The 20,895-nt window shown below is 41.8% G+C and overlaps 1 protein-coding gene across 2 annotated transcripts; it reads left to right on the top strand.

The window, feature by feature from the left end:
• Window positions 1-6,329: 6,329 nt before the first annotated feature.
• vsig8b (V-set and immunoglobulin domain containing 8b) lies at window positions 6,330-13,884 on the top strand. Of its 2 annotated transcripts, none has more exons than XM_080738240.1 (8): window positions 6,330-6,431; window positions 7,909-7,985; window positions 10,672-10,841; window positions 11,078-11,279; window positions 11,570-11,722; window positions 12,267-12,389; window positions 12,869-13,007; window positions 13,259-13,884. In XM_080738240.1, the coding sequence occupies exons 1-8, from the start codon at window positions 6,361-6,363 to the stop codon at window positions 13,506-13,508; spliced, it is 1,185 nt and encodes a 394-aa protein (XP_080594366.1). In that variant the 5' UTR covers window positions 6,330-6,360; the 3' UTR covers window positions 13,509-13,884. The 2 variants fall into 2 exon arrangements, with proteins under 2 accessions (XP_080594366.1, XP_080594367.1); XM_080738241.1 differs by lacking the exon at window positions 6,330-6,431 and adding an exon at window positions 7,030-7,320.
• Window positions 13,885-20,895: the final 7,011 nt, after the last annotated feature.

Below are 20,895 nucleotides of genomic sequence, written 5' to 3'. Positions count from 1 at the left end.
ATCTATCAAGGATATTATGTTGGACTTAATAGGTCATACTGTATTTGTCTTCCTCTCCCTGTGGAGGGGATAAAAACTGGAGGAGAGTTGCCTTCATTGCCACAGACAGCCCTTTGAACTGTTAATGTTAAATGTGCCTGCTTGTAATTATGAATTAAACTAAGAACGACATCTTCTCTCTTTTAAGTCTCTTTAATGTAGAATTTCCACCAAAAGTTAGCGTTGTCGGCTGATTGCTCAACATGCACCACGAACACAGCTGGATTCTCAGCACTGACGGAAGAAAAGCTGTACACACTCCACAGTCATGGGCCTTTGAACTCCCTGATACCTCGCCTACAAACACAGGACAAGACGGCTGAGAACGCCACTTACTAAGCCGTAGCATTAGAACTGTGTAAGTCTATCAAGGACATGGGCTCAGGTCAGGAGGTAAAGCGGCCTCTTAGTTAGTGTCCTTGGGCAAGACACTGAACCCCCTTATTGCTCCGGATGAGCAGGTGATGCCTCTCATGGTCCCTCACCACCATCGGTGTGTCAATATGTATGTGAATGGGTGAATGTAATGCACATTGTCAAGCGCTTTGGATAAAGGTGCTATACTAGTAAGACGCCTGCAGGGCGACAAGCGAGGTCACGCCATGTGTTGGCCATCTGGCCAGTGATACTGTATATCGGACCGGTAACCCATGTATGGAGATCCCTGGTACCCATATATGGAGATCCATGTAGCCTACTGTATATGGAGATATGCTGTGAGAGCCCACACACGCTTACTGTGTTAAGATAGAAATGTACTCACATGGGCACCATGGTGCAATCGGTAGCACTGTCGCCTCAGGGCTAGAAGGTCCTGGGTTTGATTCCCGTTGGGGACGCTGGGGGCATGTTCTCTCCTCTGTGTCATCAGCGCCCACACCCTAGGTGGGGTTGGCATAAGGGCCTTTCTGTGTGGTGTCTGCATGTTCTCCCCGTGTATGGTTGATATACCCTCACAAAAAACGTGCAGTAATCCTATACTACCTCCTCCTGGCCAGCTGAGGTGCATTAATGGAGGGGAAAGGAACTGGTTGGAATTACTTGTTCCTTCCACGCTACGTCCAACCGGAGAATCTTCCCCATCAGGTGAACAGAAGCGGCTTAGATTCCTCATGCACTGAAGGAAGCATGAGGTCAGTCCGTTGCTCTCCCCAGTTTGGCAGATGGAGTGAAGCGTCCAGGATTACATTAGACAATTGACACCGGGTGGAAAAAATGGGTCACAAAAATTGTGGGGTACAAAATTTAACAGAAAAAGAAATGCATGACGCAAATGACATAGAAATTTACCACACTCACAACACAAGGCATAGTCTTTAGTAGTCTTTTCATCATGACGCAACTGTGTTTTCTATACTCCTACAGATATTGTCCAAAACTCACACAAATCGGTACACCTTATCTCTTAAATCGTGTAATCGAAGTGTATGTCAGATTTTTCCTATTACATTCTGATTCGATGTGATTGGCTGCCAAGTGTATGGGAGGGGCCTGTTTTGCAAAAGAATGACACAAATCATGAACGCAGCGACTGATCCACCCCAAATTTGATGAATCCACACAGGGGGCACCTAAACAATGCAGAGCCAAAAGCGATTTCAGTTCCACCCATAGGGGGTGCCAGAAATGCTACAAATGTCACTGTTGTTTGGAACTAGATTTATTATACTACAACAGGCACAAATGGTGTTGTGAGTCTTGTGACAATGACTGTAAAACAGTTTTTTTACTACATACCATTTGCTTGTAATTGATGCCACAAATTTGACAGATATTTTTATTCGAATAAAGCAATTTTAAAACAAATAATATAGCTGCAAGCAGCGATAAAGTGGCCAAGCCATAAAAAGCAGGAAAGCAAAAAAGCATCAAGAGAAAGCAAAGAAGAAATCAAAGAAAAACTAGAAGCAGTGTTCTTCCGAACAGGTCTCCGGCAGGTCAGGTGGTTTTTTTGGCCTACTGGTGACTCTATAATAGGCCAAAGTGAAAAGGGTGCGATGGGTTCTTGGGCCTTTCACGGCAATCGAACGCTGCATGATTTGAGGCATTTTGTTCCAAAAATGTGTTTTGCAAAGGTTGACCCGCTGGTGGCGCTATAACAGGCCAATGTGAGAAAGGTGGCATCTGTTTCTTGGCCTAGTGGGAATGTGTGTGCAAAATCTCACACACATAGCAGGCTGCGTTCATGATTTGAGTCATTTTCTTCAAAAAGGAGCAATCCTGCAAACCTTGGAATTCAATGTTGGCAATTAGATAGAATATGATATCGGACAAATCTGTCATGATTACATCACTGTAGAGATACTGTGACTGACTGATTCGTGTGATTTTCGGATAAAATCTGAAGGAGTAATATCGAAGAATGTGTTTTACATACTGTAAGTCGGTGGCGCTATAAATGGCAGATGTGAAAAATGCAGGGCACAGGTTTTTCCTTGGCCTCTGGGAAGTGTGCATACAAAGTTTTACACTAATCGGTGGAGTTATAGGTAAAAGCACAAATTGGCCTCTACACAACATGTATGCAAAAGACATGATACTGACATGATACTGACTATGATACTGACCATGATACTGACATGATACTTACTGACCATTGATACTGTGCAAGAACATTGAATATTTTGCTTTTGCCAGTTCAAAAAAAGTCTGAAGATAAGCTGACAACAACAAAGGTTCAGTTCACATGTTTCATTGTTGAACATCTTCCCTTCCAAGTCCGCAAACAGGCTGGAAAGCTATTTAACCTTCCAGATTCAGGAATAGCAAAACACTATTCTTTATAAAAACAAATTAACCAAATTTTTATTTTGTCACATGCACACATATTTACAGGGTCAACATTTTACATAATTTCATCATCATATTACAGCCCATTTCAATCCTCTGTGGTGTCATTCTTCCGTGTCGTGTGTTCAGTCCATTTTTCAAGAAACAACTCCTCCTGTATCCTGAGTCTATGTGTAAATCTCTCCATGACATCAATTTCCTCCACAATGCACAGCCACTGCTCACAAGTTTGGGAGTCACTTCTATACCACAGTCTCGTTATTGCTTTTTTGCTGGCTGCTATAGCACCTTGACCAGATATACATGTCAACAGTCAACACTATTCTTTCTTATCAAATAAAACAGCAATGGAGCCTGAATCCTCATGTGATCTTTGCAGATATTGTTATTCACCTCCAGCCAACTGTCTGCATTGCCTCCAGCTACAGCCCATCCAATGCCCCAGGTCCAAGCTACTGTCCCTCAGTGACTGTCCATAGTGAGTAAATGTTCAGAAATAAATAAATACATACTACTACTACTGCTACTGCTGCTACTACTACATGTAGTACTACTACTACTACTACTACTTATAATAAGGGTAATAATAATAATAATAATAATAGTAATATTGTTGTTGTTATTATTATATTCGTGAGACTATTGTAGTATATGCCAGCATAGTTGGGAGAGTGTGGTCATTATTTACTTTTCAGGTCATGACAAGGCATCCCAGGTTTCTACAAGAGGAAACAGAGCTGAGTCAGCTTCCTAATGTCAGACGCTCAACCTCCGTGAAATCAGCTGCTCAACCTCCCGATACTGTACAGCTGAGTTGTCTGCATACTTGCAAGTGTGAATTAAACAAAGAAAGACATATTCTCTTGTGTAAGCCTCTTATAGATATACCTCACAGTAACAGAGACTAGCAGCAATAGAGAACAAGAGAATTAAATTATAATAATACAAACAAGACAAATACCATGATATTTGTCTTGTTTTAGGCACTTGAAGGACCAGCTTATTGTCTGAACACCACTCAACCAGATGTTGAACCTCCTTTCTGTAATGTGTCTCCTCATTGTCAGATATAATTCCCACTATTGTTGTTGTCAGTAAACTTCATCTAATGTTAGAGGAGTGATAGTCTCTAGTTTAGTGTTTCTTCTCCATTTCCTCTTAAATCCTTGCCAACCCTGTACTAGACTACATAGCATTGGGAAAAATAGCAATACTGTATACAGGAAATGGTATTATACAGCTGATGATCTCATTCAATCTGGGGTCCCTAGACTCCCTACCTTTCCCCATGTTTAATAAGACTGGCATTAGGAAATGAAAGGCTTATGGATGACCAAATGGATTTCTCCTGCTGTGCACCGCAGCATCGCAGCAAGGTGCTGTGCTCTGCTTGTGTGGGGTTGACTGTTAGATGTGGCCTTTCTGAGGGACGGTCCTTTACTGAGATGAGGAATCATGAAAATGGGAGAGAATCCTTGCATTTACCTAATCATAATGTATTCTGTCGCACGGCACTCAAATAGCATGCCGTGTGCGGAGGATAAAAAAGTGACATATTCATATCTGCTTCATTGTTCAGTGAAATAACAGAAGGTGATTGACAGGCGACAATCCAACACAATGCCGCAGTCATTACAGGAGTTTATAACGCCCCCAGTGCTATTCATGTATGACACCTAAGTGATCTGTGAATAATGACCAATTGATTTAAAGGGGGACAAAATCAATTTACTGTCAGTGTGGCCATTTAACTGTAAAGATTCAATGAGGTGTGTATATACTGTACCGCAGGAGTGGCTGTGCTGCATTCTGCTCACGTAACTCTCTCCAGAGGAGGTAGAGCCTCTCTTTGCCAGGAGCTCCTTCCTTGTCCCAGTGGCGCTCCGCCTTAAAAAGACAAATATACGTGCCTAACTGGCTCCCTGACATTGACACACCGTGACTCACTCTGCCATGCTATTTCAGTATGGCTGTTGGCAAGCCCAATGCCTCTCCATAGCCTCTCCCTTTCTCTGCTCTGGGTCATTTGTTCGCCTCCCCTGCTAGGCTGTTTACTTGTAATTTGGACATCTGTCAAGGTGGTTTGTTTGCTACCCTGTGGTGTGATTAGGGCCAACTTTGCCAAATCTAGGAAGATGGATGGGGGTTATCACAAACCTTGGCCGTGAGACAGGGCCAGATTTGGCTTCTTGTCATCTACAAGCTTACTGTAGGACGATTAGTGGAAAAAGTAGGTGGGTGTCCAAATGGAGGATATTGAAATTAAGGCTTGCCATGACGCCAGATTTATTTCAATGGCAACATTTGTTTTTCTTTACCATGCTTTTTACCACTTTTTCAGAGCGGTCGTCTGATATGGTGATCCAGTCACGAACATCTTGTTGCCAGAAGCTCAGCTTTACATCAGTGGGGGACACTGGGGGTGAGAGGGGCAATTAACCACATGCTGGTATAGCAAGATGCTGTACTGTCTCCCAGTCTATTCTTCTGGAATGTTATACTGTACTGAGCCATGCAGTCATCCAGGCAGGCTATATTCATAAGGAACAGGAATGGTTGTTTTACAAGGAGGGTGAGAGAATGCACATGCAGGGAAGGGTTGTGGTGGTAATATCAAATCTGCATTCTTATCATGATTCATCTTGGGTGGTCCTAATTTGTTCATCTCCTCGCCTTAATGAATGTTATCGGCAGGACTGCATTAACCCAGCACTACAGGCTGCTAATGTCAATGTCATGTATCATGTGACCAGGTGCATATACACTCACCGTGACGATCAATACCAAATTAGGGCTATATCGTGGTGGATTCAGCCCTGTCCAACTTTTGCTAATTCGTAGATAAATCTCGTTAGATTTTGCAACACTGAGCCACTATGAAGCTTTATTATCTCCGCCAGACTGGAGGTAATGTTTGCACCCCTGTCCGTCCATGTGTCCATTTGTCTGTCTGTCTGTCTGTCTGTCTGTCTGTCTGTCTGTCTGTCTGTCTCTCTACACTACAGCTATCAGTGCTACTTTGCAGGCACACTGATGGCGCCAACAGCTAGGCTGCTTCATGCTTTGGTCTATAACTCTTAATCATAGAACATACAGCTCATGACACAACTCCCCATATAGGCCCGGCTATTTCTTCCTGACAATATGTTCTGCCATTGTGTTTTCTTTTTGCTACTACTACTACTACGGATCTAGTCAAGAATTCACACAAATCGGTACATCTGTGGAGGCAAGTGATCAAGATGTGTCAGTCACATTTCCATATTCCATTACGAGTGGCTGACTTCCAAAGATTAATGCAGGGCTTGGGTAGCCAACCCGGCCTGGCAGAGAGCTGCACTTTGAGAAGCGCACATATTCGTTTTTTTATTTAGGAGGACAAACAAATAATCGTTCTGGAATTGAAATCTAATCTTTCCATTTTGGTCAATGATTCAAAGCTGATAAGAAACGGTGGACTTTGGTTCAAACTGCACTAGCACAAGCAACACCACTATAGTAGCTTTCCTATTCTGCCTAATGATCCAGTAAATGGTTATTGTGTTTTCTGTTCAGTTTCCTCTATCCATTGTCGTGGTCACAGTGCTACTGTGTTTTGTCAGGTAAGTTCAAAAGTGACATATGTTTTATTGTTCAACTCTACAGTGCATTCATGAGGAAAGTGGTGTATTGTCATGGGACTGCCAAAGGGCGTTGGCAGGCTCCCAGTGCTAGGGGAAATGTAGTAAGAAACCCATTGTCCTTTTCACCCTGAGAGAAGTAAATAAGTTCAAAAATGTAGTTTGTCAAACTATGACAGTTTTGAGGAATCAGATTTTAACAACATCCAGGGGCCAGGGCACAGAACAACAAGCTGACATCAAACATTGTGCAGAGTTGATACTAGACTAAAAGTGAAAAACACAGCTTTTGTTCTTGTTCTGTAAATGACTTGTTTTTGTCAGTTTCGGGTAGGTTTCTTTTTTGCCAACACTTGATGCCAATATATTGTTGGTGTTCTACTAAATACATGTCAGTATATTAACATGAATTCTATGTATGTAAACAAATGTACCATGTGGTTGGAGTTTGCAGGTAATCATTAATTTCAGAATCAACTACTGTATTTACTGTGGGAGGGAAGACTAAAGACTGTAAACACACTACAGAAGAACACATTATTTCTAAACATGGATTATTCAGTAACAGCAAAATACCTACATTATACACCTATACAATGTAACATACAGTAAACAAATATATCCGTATAGAACTCATCACTAAAATAGACAGTTGGACAAGTAAATAGTTATACCCAGACTGTTTGAAATACACCCAGCTCAGGCCGTAGCCAATAGGCTACCACCATGGACAGACAGGGTGTGGCTGACACTTATCCACCTGCTGGGTTTCAGCTGAGAGCAAAAATAGGAAGGGAAGTTAGAGGACCTAAACTGTGAAGAAACACTTCTCTGTGCCTTCATTCGGGTTGGATTATTTTTCCACTGAAAGGTATGTTTGAGTCATTATTCATTTGATTTTTAATCCATAATTCACTGCTGCTGAACAGAACTCCATTTAGTGTTCTTGGTGATATACTGTACTGCTGTCTAGCTATTGGATTTATGTAAAAGTCTTACCCCACTTCATCTATAGCTTGAATGTGCTGATTAGTTGGCAGAGAAAATGTCTTAAAATTTAAGATGGAATAGATTCCATTGCTTTGAGTAGCTGAATAGGCTAGACTGCAACCTGAGCTGGCCTGCTGTAATCATTATGTACAGGAAGTTTAATATACAAAAGAGAAGTAAAAAAACAATAAGACTAATTTGTTTTGGTTATAATCCCCTAAACAGTCTTGTTCTTACTATTTTTTTGTGAAATAAATAGTTAAATGTTTTGAAATGATGTGTTACAGCTGGAGTTGAGCTTTCAATTTGAGCCTCAAATATAAAATAACCAAATAGAAAGCAATACATTATCTCAAGAGGAATCAAATACAATGTAGACTAGAGATCACATATATTTGAGATTTATGTTTTAAATGTACCAGTCATTTGCTTACATTCTTCTACATTTGTTATCACAATTTACTCCCAGGGTTACAATGGAAAATGGTTTCAGAAACTTGAGATTGCTGGCTATTCTGCTTCTGCTAACACTTCAGCTGAACACAGGTGAGTCTGGTTTTGATACAAACTGGTATGTTATGTGGTATGTTTCTCTCTCTCTATGGTATGTTTGTTAAGTCTACTCTACTATTTACAGTGCATGTCTTTGTACAGGCAGGGGCGTCATGGGGGGGGGGGGGGGGGGGTTGTGGGACTGAGTTACTAGGTGGAGGGGCCTTAATTATTTTATACTTTATGTTGAAAAATAGCTGATATACAAGCTCACAGCGTGGCACCGAGTTTGTAGGTCTGCTATTTTTGAAAAATCGTGAAAATTTGTGCAAATCTTTGAATATATATTTTTTTAAGCGAACATTTGTAATTCAAATTTTGCTTCTGGGGGGTCCCTGGAACTAAATATTTTGAGATGGGGGTCCGTCAATCGAAAAAGTTTGAGCACCACTGATTTCACGATTAAAAAAAAATAGCAGATCTACAAGCTCGCAGCGCGCGCTGTGAGCTTGTATATCTGCTATTTTTCAATAGTTAAAGCACAAAACAATGCATAATAATGCGTTCCCAGTCTAAACGGGTTAAACCCCCTCCCCCTATGAAGAACATTAATGGGGGGCCCGCAGTGAATCCTTGTACCCAGGGCCCAGAATTTGGTGCGACACCCCTGTGTACAGTAGGCCTACTGTCTTCAGGCCTAAATGGTTAGATTGGCAGTATGACTTATCCATATATTAAACACAACAGGTATTTGCTGTGAATGTTATCAGGACGGTGCCAAGACTCTTTGTTCAAGTCAGATTTGTGATGCACACAGTAGATTAACATGTCCAGCATATTATGAATTATTTACGTGACTGCCTTGGCAACAAAGTGTAACATATTTTCAACCGGAAAATTATGTGACGTGTCAACGCTTTTATCTAGCGATATGTCGTACGTCACAAAGCATAAATAAGACTTGTGCACCTGCCTGAAGCAGTGCCATGAACTACTGTACATCACAGAAGTCTAATAGACAATGTGCACGATCTGACGGATTGAATATGGACCATTTTTCATTTCCATTGCTTGTTGCAAAGGGTGGAAATGTCAGGTGCACCTGCATATTCTGGACACTGAATAGCTTCAGAGCATTTTCACTGAACCATCAGTTCACGATTATATTCTGACAAGCACATCTTGGGAATAGTTTTTTTCCCCATTACGTAAAAATGTACTGTACATCTGTCTTTAATGACAACTCACGGCAGCCTTTCAGCTTAAGTGTGACTGACAGTAATCTACCCTTTCCTCTTTGTCATATCTGCCATAATCATCTTTTCTTGGATTGCCTTTCACAGTTTTCAATCTATTCTAAGTGCGCTTTTATTTATTCTCAAGAGAAGCATTGTATTGAATTTGCAAACACATTCCAACCGTACTTAACGAAAAGTGGTTCAAATGGTCAAACTGGCAGCAGAGCAGACTGCCAGTTTGAATCACCAGATATGCTGTGAAAATTGGGACAAAATGTGTGTAATGCTCCCCCTAACTGCTGAGATGCCCTTGAGATCCCACAGGCAGTTGAGCAACTGCTCCATTGCCGGTCCTCAGAGTCCAGTTGAAGTTTGTGGCGGTTGTCCTAGAATCATACATTTATATTTTGTGAGAATGAAATGGACTTGTTTGGATTCTGAAGCTTTTCAGTTTAATTACATGTGCATGGCAGAAGCACACCGCAGATGCGGTTCCGTCCCTGTCAGTGTGCAGGCAGGCAGAATATAAACCGAGATACAGTAGTAAGCCCAATTTATACTCCATATGACTGTGTTGCTCAACGAAAATAACAAGTTTGCTGAGGAACATAAAGCATGTCACATTTTTCAGCTGAACAGCTGTACAACGAAGAACCATGCTGAGGTCAAGACACTCTCTCCTTTACATATAAAATAAGGATTCATAACCACACTATTTTTCATCCTTGGCCTCTTACACTGGAAAAGATTTAATAAGTGTGATGATGATGATTATTATTATTACAAGGATTCTTCTGAATCTCTACGCTATGGGGCTGTTAAGTCTGACATCATTTTGTAGGCAGAGGAGAACTTTTGCCCCCCAAAAAAGCGAATCTTTTTACTATTTTTACTATTTACAAATTTCTCTTCTCTTTGTTGTTGAAAGGAAAGTGGTAGGATTATACCTTAGTCGTTATTTTTGTCTCGGATCTGTTGAAATAGCGAGGGACAGATATTGACAATAAATCTGCTTGGAGGTCTGACTACAAAATGATGTCACGGCTTAAAAGCCCCATAGTATAAGTAATGCTGTATTTGGATGAGAATTATATACTGTACCACAGATCTGTTACCATAACAGACGGAGATGTGTGCACAGTTTAGAACCAAAAAGAACCCATATCATTCATTCTCATCAAAAGTTGGTTTAAATTATTGTTGATCTCGTTCTTCAACTTTGGTTATAATTTTACAAAAATACTTGTAACTGATGAACCTCATGAAGAGCCTGACTGTACACATATTTTCAGGCAGTATCTTCAGGCTCTACCCTCCAGCATAAAACTCCATTTTGACTTAAGGGTCTAATTAGTTTGCACATCAGTGCTTACACCCTCTCTTAAATACATTTATGACTACCACCCCAGAGCATGAATTTAGTTGAAGGGGAAAACATGCCACACTGTAAAAGAATCAAATGACAGAACATTTATATGTACTATATTTCTCTCATCCCTAAGATGTAACAAGGGCAATGCAGGTGACATCCACAGGCCCCCAGACCATCCAAAATGCCCTGGGAGATAAGGTCACTCTGGGATGCACCTACACCTCTGCTTCTTCAGACACTGGAGAGCTTGACATCGAATGGTCCAATGTTAGCCCGGACATGACACAGAAAGACCAACTGGTGAGTATCACACTGAAGATCAGATCAGTATGCTCTCAAGAGAAACTGGCCTGGGAGGTTTGGGACTAGAGACTGTAGAGAGTATAATTAACATCATACTTTGCATTTCAAACATTCTAGACTAAGGTAAATGATCCCTTTCAGCTAGAGGGTATGTTCATATTCTAGTGGAAAAACCTGCTCCCAACGAAGTATTTTGTGTTGGTTTGTCACTGAACTGGATCTCCCCATCTCAGATCTTATCGTATACGGGGGGCAAGACGCTGCACTATGGTGACTCCGGCCTGTCAAAAAGGCTCAGCTTTGCCGGAGACCCTAAGCTGGGAGATGCCTCCATCATCATCACTGGTTTGCAGGTCTCGGACACAGGCACTTACCAATGCAAAGTCAAGAAAGCGCCGGGTGTCGACATGCGAAAAGTCACTCTCGTAGTGATGGGTGAGGATGAATTCATTCTGACACTCCTCCCAGACTGGTTTCTGTTTTGCCTGTTCTGTCCCTCCCTAGTGTTCTATTTGTCAGAGCTGTTGTCATTCACAAGGAATGCTAATGCCCCGGCAGTTTTGCTTCCACTTCTAATAAACATGCCTTGTCCCCGGTAGTGTTTCCTCTTCTTTTATCAACCACACCCTACTCTCACACATATAAACATCCCAAGATAGGGCCAAGTATCCCTCTAAAAACTCTGTTTGATCTCTGTTGTCATTGTTCATCTTGTCTTGCATTAGTTCCCCCATCAAAGCCAAAGTGCTCGGTTGAAGGTCGTGAGGAGAAGGGAGGCACTGTGTCCCTCCGCTGTAAGTCTGCTCAGGGATCCACTCCGCTCAGCTATGTGTGGACGAGAGACAGTGGAGGTGCCATCCCACCAACTGCCACTCAAGGTACTGTACAACTCAAGGCCAACTGATAATACAGAAAAAGAAGGCATAGACTATACCAGTGGTCTTCAACGTTTTCAGGCCAGGGACCCCTTAGTTGAGAGAGAGATGAAACAGGGACCCCCATAACCTTTTCATAGATTCCATAGTTTTATTGTTTGACAGCACAATAATCATTGTATTTTTTTATTCATGTCAATTTGTGTTTTCAGATATTTAACCACTTGAACCGTCAATACTTATAAAACTTGACCTTTCATTCTGTACTTAGTCTGCTCTTTTCCCAACTACACCAAACCTCTTTGCCAAAAATAGCCGATCTACAAGCTCTTGTGAGCTATTTTTGGCTAAAGTTCTCAGAATATGGACTCTAAGGTTCAAGTGGTTAATGTATAAAAATTGAGAAAAAAAAACTTATATCACAAAAAGATTTGGAGGACCCCCTAGGGGTCCTGGACTATACTGTAGCCTACATCGATAACACATTATACGTATATATTCCAGTATGTGAAGTGTGACGGTACTGAATGTTCTCTCTTTCATTTAGACCCACAGACCGGCCTGCTGATGATAAGGAATCACTCAGAGAGCTATATGGGGAATTATCTGTGCCAGGTGACAAATGCTGTTGGCAAACAGAAGTGCAAATACACGCTGTATGCATACAACCGTAAGTCAATCCGCCATCTGTGATGTCACTTTTTTTCTAATTTTACCTCCAAATTCTAAAACTTTTTGAACGCCATAGGATATCCTCATTAGGATTGGGACTGTCAAACACATGGGCCACAGTGATGTGTTTTAGAAAAGTAGAGCATGTACTGTATATCCACTCTGGTAATCAGGTGCAGGACAAACATAGGATCAGCATCAAAAATAATACTATTTACGTTTATTGCACAATGGCAAGACCAACATTTCTATCACCAAAGGATCACCAGGTCTGAAATGAACATTCATACAGTAGGTGATAAAACGTTGATCTTGCAATGACCCCAGTCGGCGCAAATGCCTCAGTGCTGTATTGCCATCCATCCACTGTGATATACGACATGACGAAGTAAAAATATCGGTTGACATTTAAAAGCCAATGCAGGGATCTACAGTAAATGAGGACAGTGTCTGAGTGTCATTTCTCCTCTGCTCTAGCTACCAACAAAGAGGGTGTCATAGCAGGAGCGGTGATAGGAGCTATCTTGTTGTTGTTGCTGCTGCTGCTACTCATCTGGCTCCTGGTTTGCTGCTGTCGGAAGAAACGTTATGTAAAGGAGGTTCACAATGAAATCAGGTACATTGTGAAACATACACAAGCACGCACGCATACACACGTACACACACACACAACATAGCAGATTGTAGATCTGCTATTTTCTCTAGTTTGGGTCCCGGGCAAACGTCTAATCTCTCTTTTGGGTCTCAACCCTAAAAGTTTGGGAACCACTGGTATATTCTGCATATTATATATAAAGTTCTATAAATGTATTCAATATATGAGAGAGAGCAGTTCTGAGTCCTGTGTGGTGCTCTTTCCTCATGCAGGGAAGACGTCCCAGCCCCAGAGAGTCGGCCCACCAGCAGAAACTCTAGTTTCCGTTCGGTGTTGGGGTACCGTGCCCACCCCGGGGTGGTCTACAGCTCGGCCAGGAGAGCAGAGCCCAGCAGGACCGAATCCGGCCGAAGCGCCAGCCACACGGATAGGGGCAGCGGAACGCCACAGCTAACCAATGGTGACCAAAAACCTCCTCCCCAGAAATACGAATATGACAGTAAATACGGATACCCTGTGTGAGGAGTGAGGACACGGTCTATGTGGATGTGGATGTATCGAATGTGAAACTGTGTTGGACTGAGAGACTTTTTTTATAGCTTTTAAGTGCACAAATACATCTTGGAAGGGACATGTGATGAATGGTGCAATGGATTAACTGCTGAGAAAGGGTACAGGCTCACTGGATGCTGACTGGCAGGCTATTAGCTGCCATATCATCCTTACATTAGGAACAAAAAGTGGATCCACTTTGCTATTCTCAAAATAATGTCTTATTTTGTAAATCCTTTATGTAAAATGTGTATATAATTATCAGGATCTGTTTTATACAAGGCATAAGCTGAAAGATGTGTATATTAACCTTTTTATCTTTGTACAATAAAATCCTTTTACACTATTTTGAAAGATTTCCATCTAGCTCAAGGTACATAATGTTTTTGGTGTGCATTAATGCGTGTCTCCTTGAATGTTTTATTTAATATAATCTGGGTGGATGTAACAAACTAGTCAAGATATGCCATTTACACATGAAATATGTGATTATTTAATTTGGACCTTGCCTTTGATTGTGACCTTGTACATTCCCACATAGATTCATAATCTGCCCATCCGTTCCTGAGGCGTAATGTAATAATTTCTGGTAATGATAAAATGGCCTACATTAACGTTTTATTTTGTCAATAAATTACCAAATTAAATCTAGAAATGTCTACAGCACAAATGTACCATTACAATTATTTGGAAACTTTATTTGTAGGCTTTATTGTTCTTTTACAAAACATCCATTAACCACTGAAGCCTGAAATATATTATTTACTTAAAGGGGCACTCCACCACTTTTCAACCTATGTTCATAATTGATCCTCACTCAAAAATAGCTTTTTTTTTTTTTTTTCTCAGAGGAGGGCTGTGGGCAGGTCAGAAACCCATCGTCTTGTGACATCATCGATTGCCAATCCAGTTTATAGAAACTGCAGGCTTTCTATTCCTGAAAAGTTGCAATTTTAAAGTGGAAGCCATTGTTCTCGCGATAATACAAATCTAAATATTTTTTTCAAAAATATTACATTTTTTTTTGGGGAAAATGATGTCACAAGACGATGGATTCTGAACTTCCCACAGCTCTCCTAGGAGACTTGGACTGAAAAAAATGTGATATTTTATCATGAACATTAGTGAGGACCTATTATATGAAGACAGGTTGAAAAGTGGTGAACTACTCCTTTAAGAAATGGCCATACCAAAGAGGTACTCGATCTACAAGGGTTGCAATGCAACGGGTTGTAAGCTTGTAGATCGGCTATTTTTGAAAGATTTTTTAAACAATTGAGTACTTTAAAGCTATACTGTGTAAGTTGCTCAACTAGTGGTCAGTAGCGTCCGCGTCTTTCGGCCGTTTTTCGCCTCACACCCCCGCGTCACCCCCGCGTCTGCCTCCACCTCGCCGAGATCTATCTTTAGAGGGGTCCCTGGTTCCTGTGCGTTCAGGCATTCCGGAGAAACGGAGTGTTTCACCCGAGTATAGATAGAGACACACGGGCGCCTACAAATATGGCCGCCCTATTGTGATAGCTAGCGACCCCACTTCAAGATGCGCTGTGATTGGCCGGCAGTGTATAACCCTCGCTGTGATTGGCCGGTAGTGTATGATGACGTAATTTTTTTAAATTTGAGTACTTCTTCCACCACTGAAAAGAGCATGAACTTTATTTGTTGCCTGGTTGCCTGTTGGGGGGAAAAAATGTAAGGGACAAATTGCAGGAAATGGATTTAAAGTGGCTTCAAATGACCAGACATTTTTTAAGAAAAGGCTAGAACAAACCACCTCTAAATTGTTTTCTTCAGAGCAGTCTTGTCTACATCTAAAATACAAATGGGGTCTACTGTGTTTATTAGAGGGCTGCATGAAAAATGACTAAGTAGCTTACATTTTATATTCCACCTTGCCTATTAATTAAAAAAAAAAGTAGTTGACTAGCAACCATATATAGTAGGCCAGTGTTTCTCAACCACTGTGCCTGGGGACCTATGGTGTGCCCCTGAGAAGGGTCAAGTGTGCCCTTGAAACTGCTTGAAAGCCAGTATTGTACTTATCATTTTAAAAATGATTTAAACTAGTGAAAACAGCCGATCTACGTGCGACAGCCTTGTATGATGAAGCAGGGCTTTACTTTGCGAAGAAACATACAAATTTGAAACTTGGAGATACAAGGTTTCTTCCCGACAGTGACGATATTTACACCCCCTTATTATGTTGGTGTGCCCATGGATTCTTGGGACATGAAAAGTGTTCCCATGCAGAAAAAAGGTTGAGAACCACTGCAGTAGGCTACAGTCATCAGTTTTTAAAGCCTAATACAGATAAGAGAGCATGTTCAGTGGAGATGTTGACATATTCAAAATGATATACGATAAACCTTTATTAATCCCCGAAGGGAAAGTCAGGTGTCACAGCAGTGAGAATGAAACACAGGGAAGGTACTGGTGATAAAAATGAATATAATTTAAAGATTAAAGGTAGGGTAAGTGAATTCATTTAATTCAAATAATATCAAAATGGGTCTATGTTCTGATAGTATTTACTATAGAGTGACTATAGGGCGGACTATAGACTCCCGCCCTATCCCCTGTGAGGAGAAAAAAAGCAGTTTCAGTTTTCCATGTAGGTGACGGCCTTCCTCCAATCAGGATAGAGTGGGGGCCTTCCTCCAATCATGATCAAGTGCCTTACGCACACCAAGGCCCGCCCCAACCCGAAGTACAGTACAGCATCTGTAGCCTTCTTAGATTAAGACCGCATTTGTAACGTTTACAACATTAAAAGAAATATATATATCAAAAAAGTGCACTAGGAGTGTCTTAATCTAAGGCTACAGCATCTGTACTGGATCTCAAATGAGTGAACATAATACAGTCAATCAATAAATATAAATGTACAATGAATCCATCGCTACACATTGATACTATCACGACTGAAAATCTTTAGAATCTATTTATTTTTTACTAATCACATTCAAGGCCATTGTTTTCATGGATACTTTGAAGTGGGATAACATTTAACAAAATCCTTATCAATCCACAGGCATTGAGCTCAGGCTTGTGTGAGCACCGCACACTCCTACACACACACACACACACACAGACTTGCAAAGGCTACATTCTGGGGACTCATGAGTTTACATTACCGTGTGGGAACTCCCCTTTCTAGACATGGTACGCCTCTGAGAAAAATCATGCATGCTCAGAAAAACATCAGGAATCAGAATATCACATTAATTCAGAAATATTCAATACTTTCCCCCCCAGACCTGACTGAATCCTCCCATTTGGGAACCCACATGTTACATTACACCTTTCTGGGGACACCATAGCACACTTCAGATGCCAGACTTCCTGGGGACTCCAATCACATAGTCCATTCTTTCTGGGGACAACACTCCATAACAGTTCCAGATGTTCGAGTTCCAGTTCCCTTTCTGACTTTATGACTACAATATGTCCATATATGGGCATTCCCAGATATGGGCTTAATATTGATGACATCAGGGATCTCCATATATGGTATGAGCATAAAGGGGAGTCCTACATCTTGGTCAGTGAGGACATCAGGGATCTCCATATGGTATGAGCATAAAGGGGAGTCCTATACTTGGTCATTGAGGACATCAGGGATCTCCAGATATGGGCATACCTATCTGGAGATCCCCTACATCTTTAAGAGTCAGAGTGATTTCAGAACATTGATCTGACAGTGATGACCTATCTGGAGATCCCCTACATCTTTAAGAGTCAGAGTGATTTCACAACATTGATCTGACAATGATGTCTTAACAGTCCTACATCTAGGTCAGTGATGTCAGGGTTATGTAAGAACAGTGATGTCAGAGTGACATCACAAGTGTGATGGGGACATACACGCACAGACAAGATCTGGAGGTTTTTACATCAAACCGCAAACTTTGGTCGCAATAACACTCAGATAATCTATTCTTTCTGGGGACAACACTCCATAACAGTTTCATATGTTACTCTCTGTCTGGGGACTTCATGTCATGACACTCCATCATATAGTCCATTCTTTCTGGGGACAACACTCCATAACAGTTTCAGATGTTACTCTCTGTCTGGGGACTCCATGTCATGACACTCCATCATATAGTCCATTCTTTCTGGGGACAACACTCCATAACAGTTTCATATGTTACTCTCTGTCTGGGGACTTCATGTCATGACACTCCATGATATAGTCCATTCTTTCTGGGGACAACACTCCATAACAGTTTCAGATGTTACTCTCTGTCTGGGGACTCCATGTCATGACACTCCATCATATAGTCCATTCTTTCTGGGGACAACACTCCATAACAGTTTCATATGTTACTCTCTGTCTGGGGACTTCATGTCATGACACTCCATCATATAGTCCATTCTTTCTGGGGACAACACTCCATAACAGTTTCAGATGTTACTCTCTGTCTGGGGACTCCATGTCATGACACTCCATCATATAGTCCATTCTTTCTGGGGACAACACTCCATAACAGTTTCAGATGTTACTCTGTCTGGGGACTTCATGTCATGAAACTTGATCTGATATAAAGTGATTGCAGTCTGGGCCCTCACCCTATGACGAACATTCATGGGTGGGTGATTTGAACACTATATGTGGAGACAAGGTGAAATAGCCGCTTGAAGGTAGCAATGGCATGTACTATAATCATATGTCAAGATGCCACTGCTAGATGATCCTATCACAATGCTAGAGGTCCAACATGTGATTGACCACCAGCTAAAGGCTGGAAAAGAAACAGAACCTGATGGACCTATTCAAGAAGCGTAACCAACTTGATTGTGACAACTACCGGGGCACAAGCATGCAAATAGTGCAGCTAAAGTGTAGGATCAGCGCTGCTGCCGTGATCATAGGGGCAATTTGACAGACTGTACGTGTGGTTTTGGGGACAACTGCTTTGAATCGCTATTATTGGTATTAAAACAGAAACCAAGCAAACAGGGAGAAATACAAATACATTTAATGGGAAGCATTCGGTTTTACATTCATGTCATGTCATGAGTTAGTTATGTAAACTTACAAATGTAAATGTTCATGTGGACATGAACCCCAGTGATAATGCGGTGAGCCTCACTGAGCCTTCCGCTACCCCACAATCATACACAGCATCTGAGAGCCAACCAACCTCCACAGCGAGAGAAAGAACAACCCCCTCCGCAGGTGAGCACAGATGGCCAACTTAAGACACAGGGAAGCATAACTGGCACACAGGTGGGAATTGGGGACATTGAAGGGTTTATTTGATGGGTGTCATTAAATGACTGACATGGCACACTGACTATCTAAAACAGAAAAACGTGGCACATCATTTCAAAAAGGTTGCTGGCCCGTGTTCGTACATTGTAGCCTTTGTGTTAGTAAGAACTGCCTTTGGAGCTTGTATAGTAGTAAGTAGTCTCGGAAGATACGACACAGAAGAGGCATGAATATCCCGGTAGAGAAGAAGCAACCATCGGTAGTGACCAAAAACCCTCCGTGTCCGTTCCAGCTGTGGAAAAGAAAGTGGATGGATCTTGTCTGTACAACAAGAAACAATACTGTTGGTTTTGTGTTGTACATCAAAATGGCAAGGCACTTGGAGCAGGTTCACATAAAGGAGAAAGAAGTAGCATTAGCAATGAGTTTTCCTAAGGGCTCTAAAGAAAGGCGTAATCATTTGCAATTACTCCGTAATCAAGGAAACTTTGCATATAATTGCAAAGTTTTGGAAGAGGGTCGCGGTAGTTTGGTTGTGCAGAAGCAGCCACAAAAATAAGAACAAGGGAACGTCTACTTGCCCTGTGCGTACTGCCAAGGACTACACCCTAAGCATGCAATGTGGAGACACTTTCGCACTTGCATTGCTAGATCAGCCCATGAGAAAGCCCTACCAGGTAGAACTCCAGTTCAAGACCTCTGTGCTGCTGCCTTACCCCACTCTAGCACGGTTAGCAAAGAACTCTGGGCATTGGTATGTAAGATGAAAAAGGATGACATTGCTTGTACAGTTAAATCAGACCCTTGGATTTTGAAATTTGGAGAGTATCGGTTCAATAAGCATGGATATGATCCCTCAAAACACGAATATGTAAGACAAGGCATGAGGTCTCTTGGTCGACTCGTTTTCTATGGCAAGGATGTAACACCTTTTAAAAGTATCGCGGAATATGTCATGCCAAAAAACTTTTATGAGCTGGTGAAGGCAGTGTTACACACATCGGTAACAAACACAAGGAGCGAAGAGGCCCTCTCACTTCCATTAAAGCTTGGACAAAGCCTGAAAAGAATCGCTATGATCATGCAGGGTAACGCACTTATCACTGGGGACAAAGCACTTGCGGAAAAGGCAAAAAACTTCCAAGAAGTCTATGATGCAAAGTGGAATGAGTTGGTAGCAGGGAACTGTCACAGGAAACTCGATGAGGCAAACTATAATACCCCTTTGCTACTGCCCCTTACAGAGGATGTGAAACGACTACATGATTTCCTGAATAAGCAGCAGCAGCAGGATTTTGAGGCCTTGAAGTGTGCAGAGACGTTGGAGAACTACAGGAAGCTGACCTTGGTAACTCTTACTCAGGTTCTCCTGTTCAACAGGAGAAGACAAGGGGAGTTGTCCAAAATGAAGCTATCTGCATTCCTGTCAAGGGTTCAAAAGGAAAGTCACGAAGACATACATTATGCTCTCTCTGACCTTGAACAAAGTCTGTGCAAATACTTCTCCAGAGTTGAAGTCAGAGGAAAAAATACCAAGAAGGTGACCATCCTCCTAAGTCCACCGATGGTATCATCACTCGAGCTTCTCTGTGCAAGTAGATGCAATTGTGGTGTCCATGAGGATAATCCATATATGTTTGCTGGAGCAGGGGGGGAGGCAGAGAGTTGTCACGTGAGCGCCTGGATCTGAGCTGGAGATGACCATCTGAAGGCTCATTCCTTCCCCGAGCTGTAGGAATCAGAAAGAGCATCAGATATGTACATTTGAGTTACTATAGGAGCCCCAAAGGCAGTTCTTTCTAACACAAAGGCTACAATGTACTAACACAGGCCAGCAACCTTTTTGAAATGATGTGCCACGTTTTTCTGTTTTAGATAGTCAGTGTCCCCTGTGTGCCAGTTATGCTTCCCTGTGTCTTAGGTTTGCCATCTGTGCTCACCTGCGGAGAGGGTCTTTTTTTCTCTCGCTGTGGAGGTTGGCTGGTTCTCAGGTGCTGTGTAGAATTGTGGGGCAGAGGAAGGCTTGGTCAGGGTAACTGCGTCATCACTGGGGCGTTTGACGCCACAGAGAGCACGTTGTGAAGACTCTGGCTTTCCCTGAGCTGTAGGAATGAGAAGAAGCATCAAAAAATATCATTT

This window comes from Nannobrachium achirus (assembly GCF_963921795.1).
Source record: "Nannobrachium achirus genome assembly, chromosome: 12".
Lineage (NCBI taxonomy): Eukaryota > Metazoa > Chordata > Actinopteri > Myctophiformes > Myctophidae > Nannobrachium > Nannobrachium achirus.
This window is presented reverse-complemented; position numbering and strand designations above follow the sequence as displayed.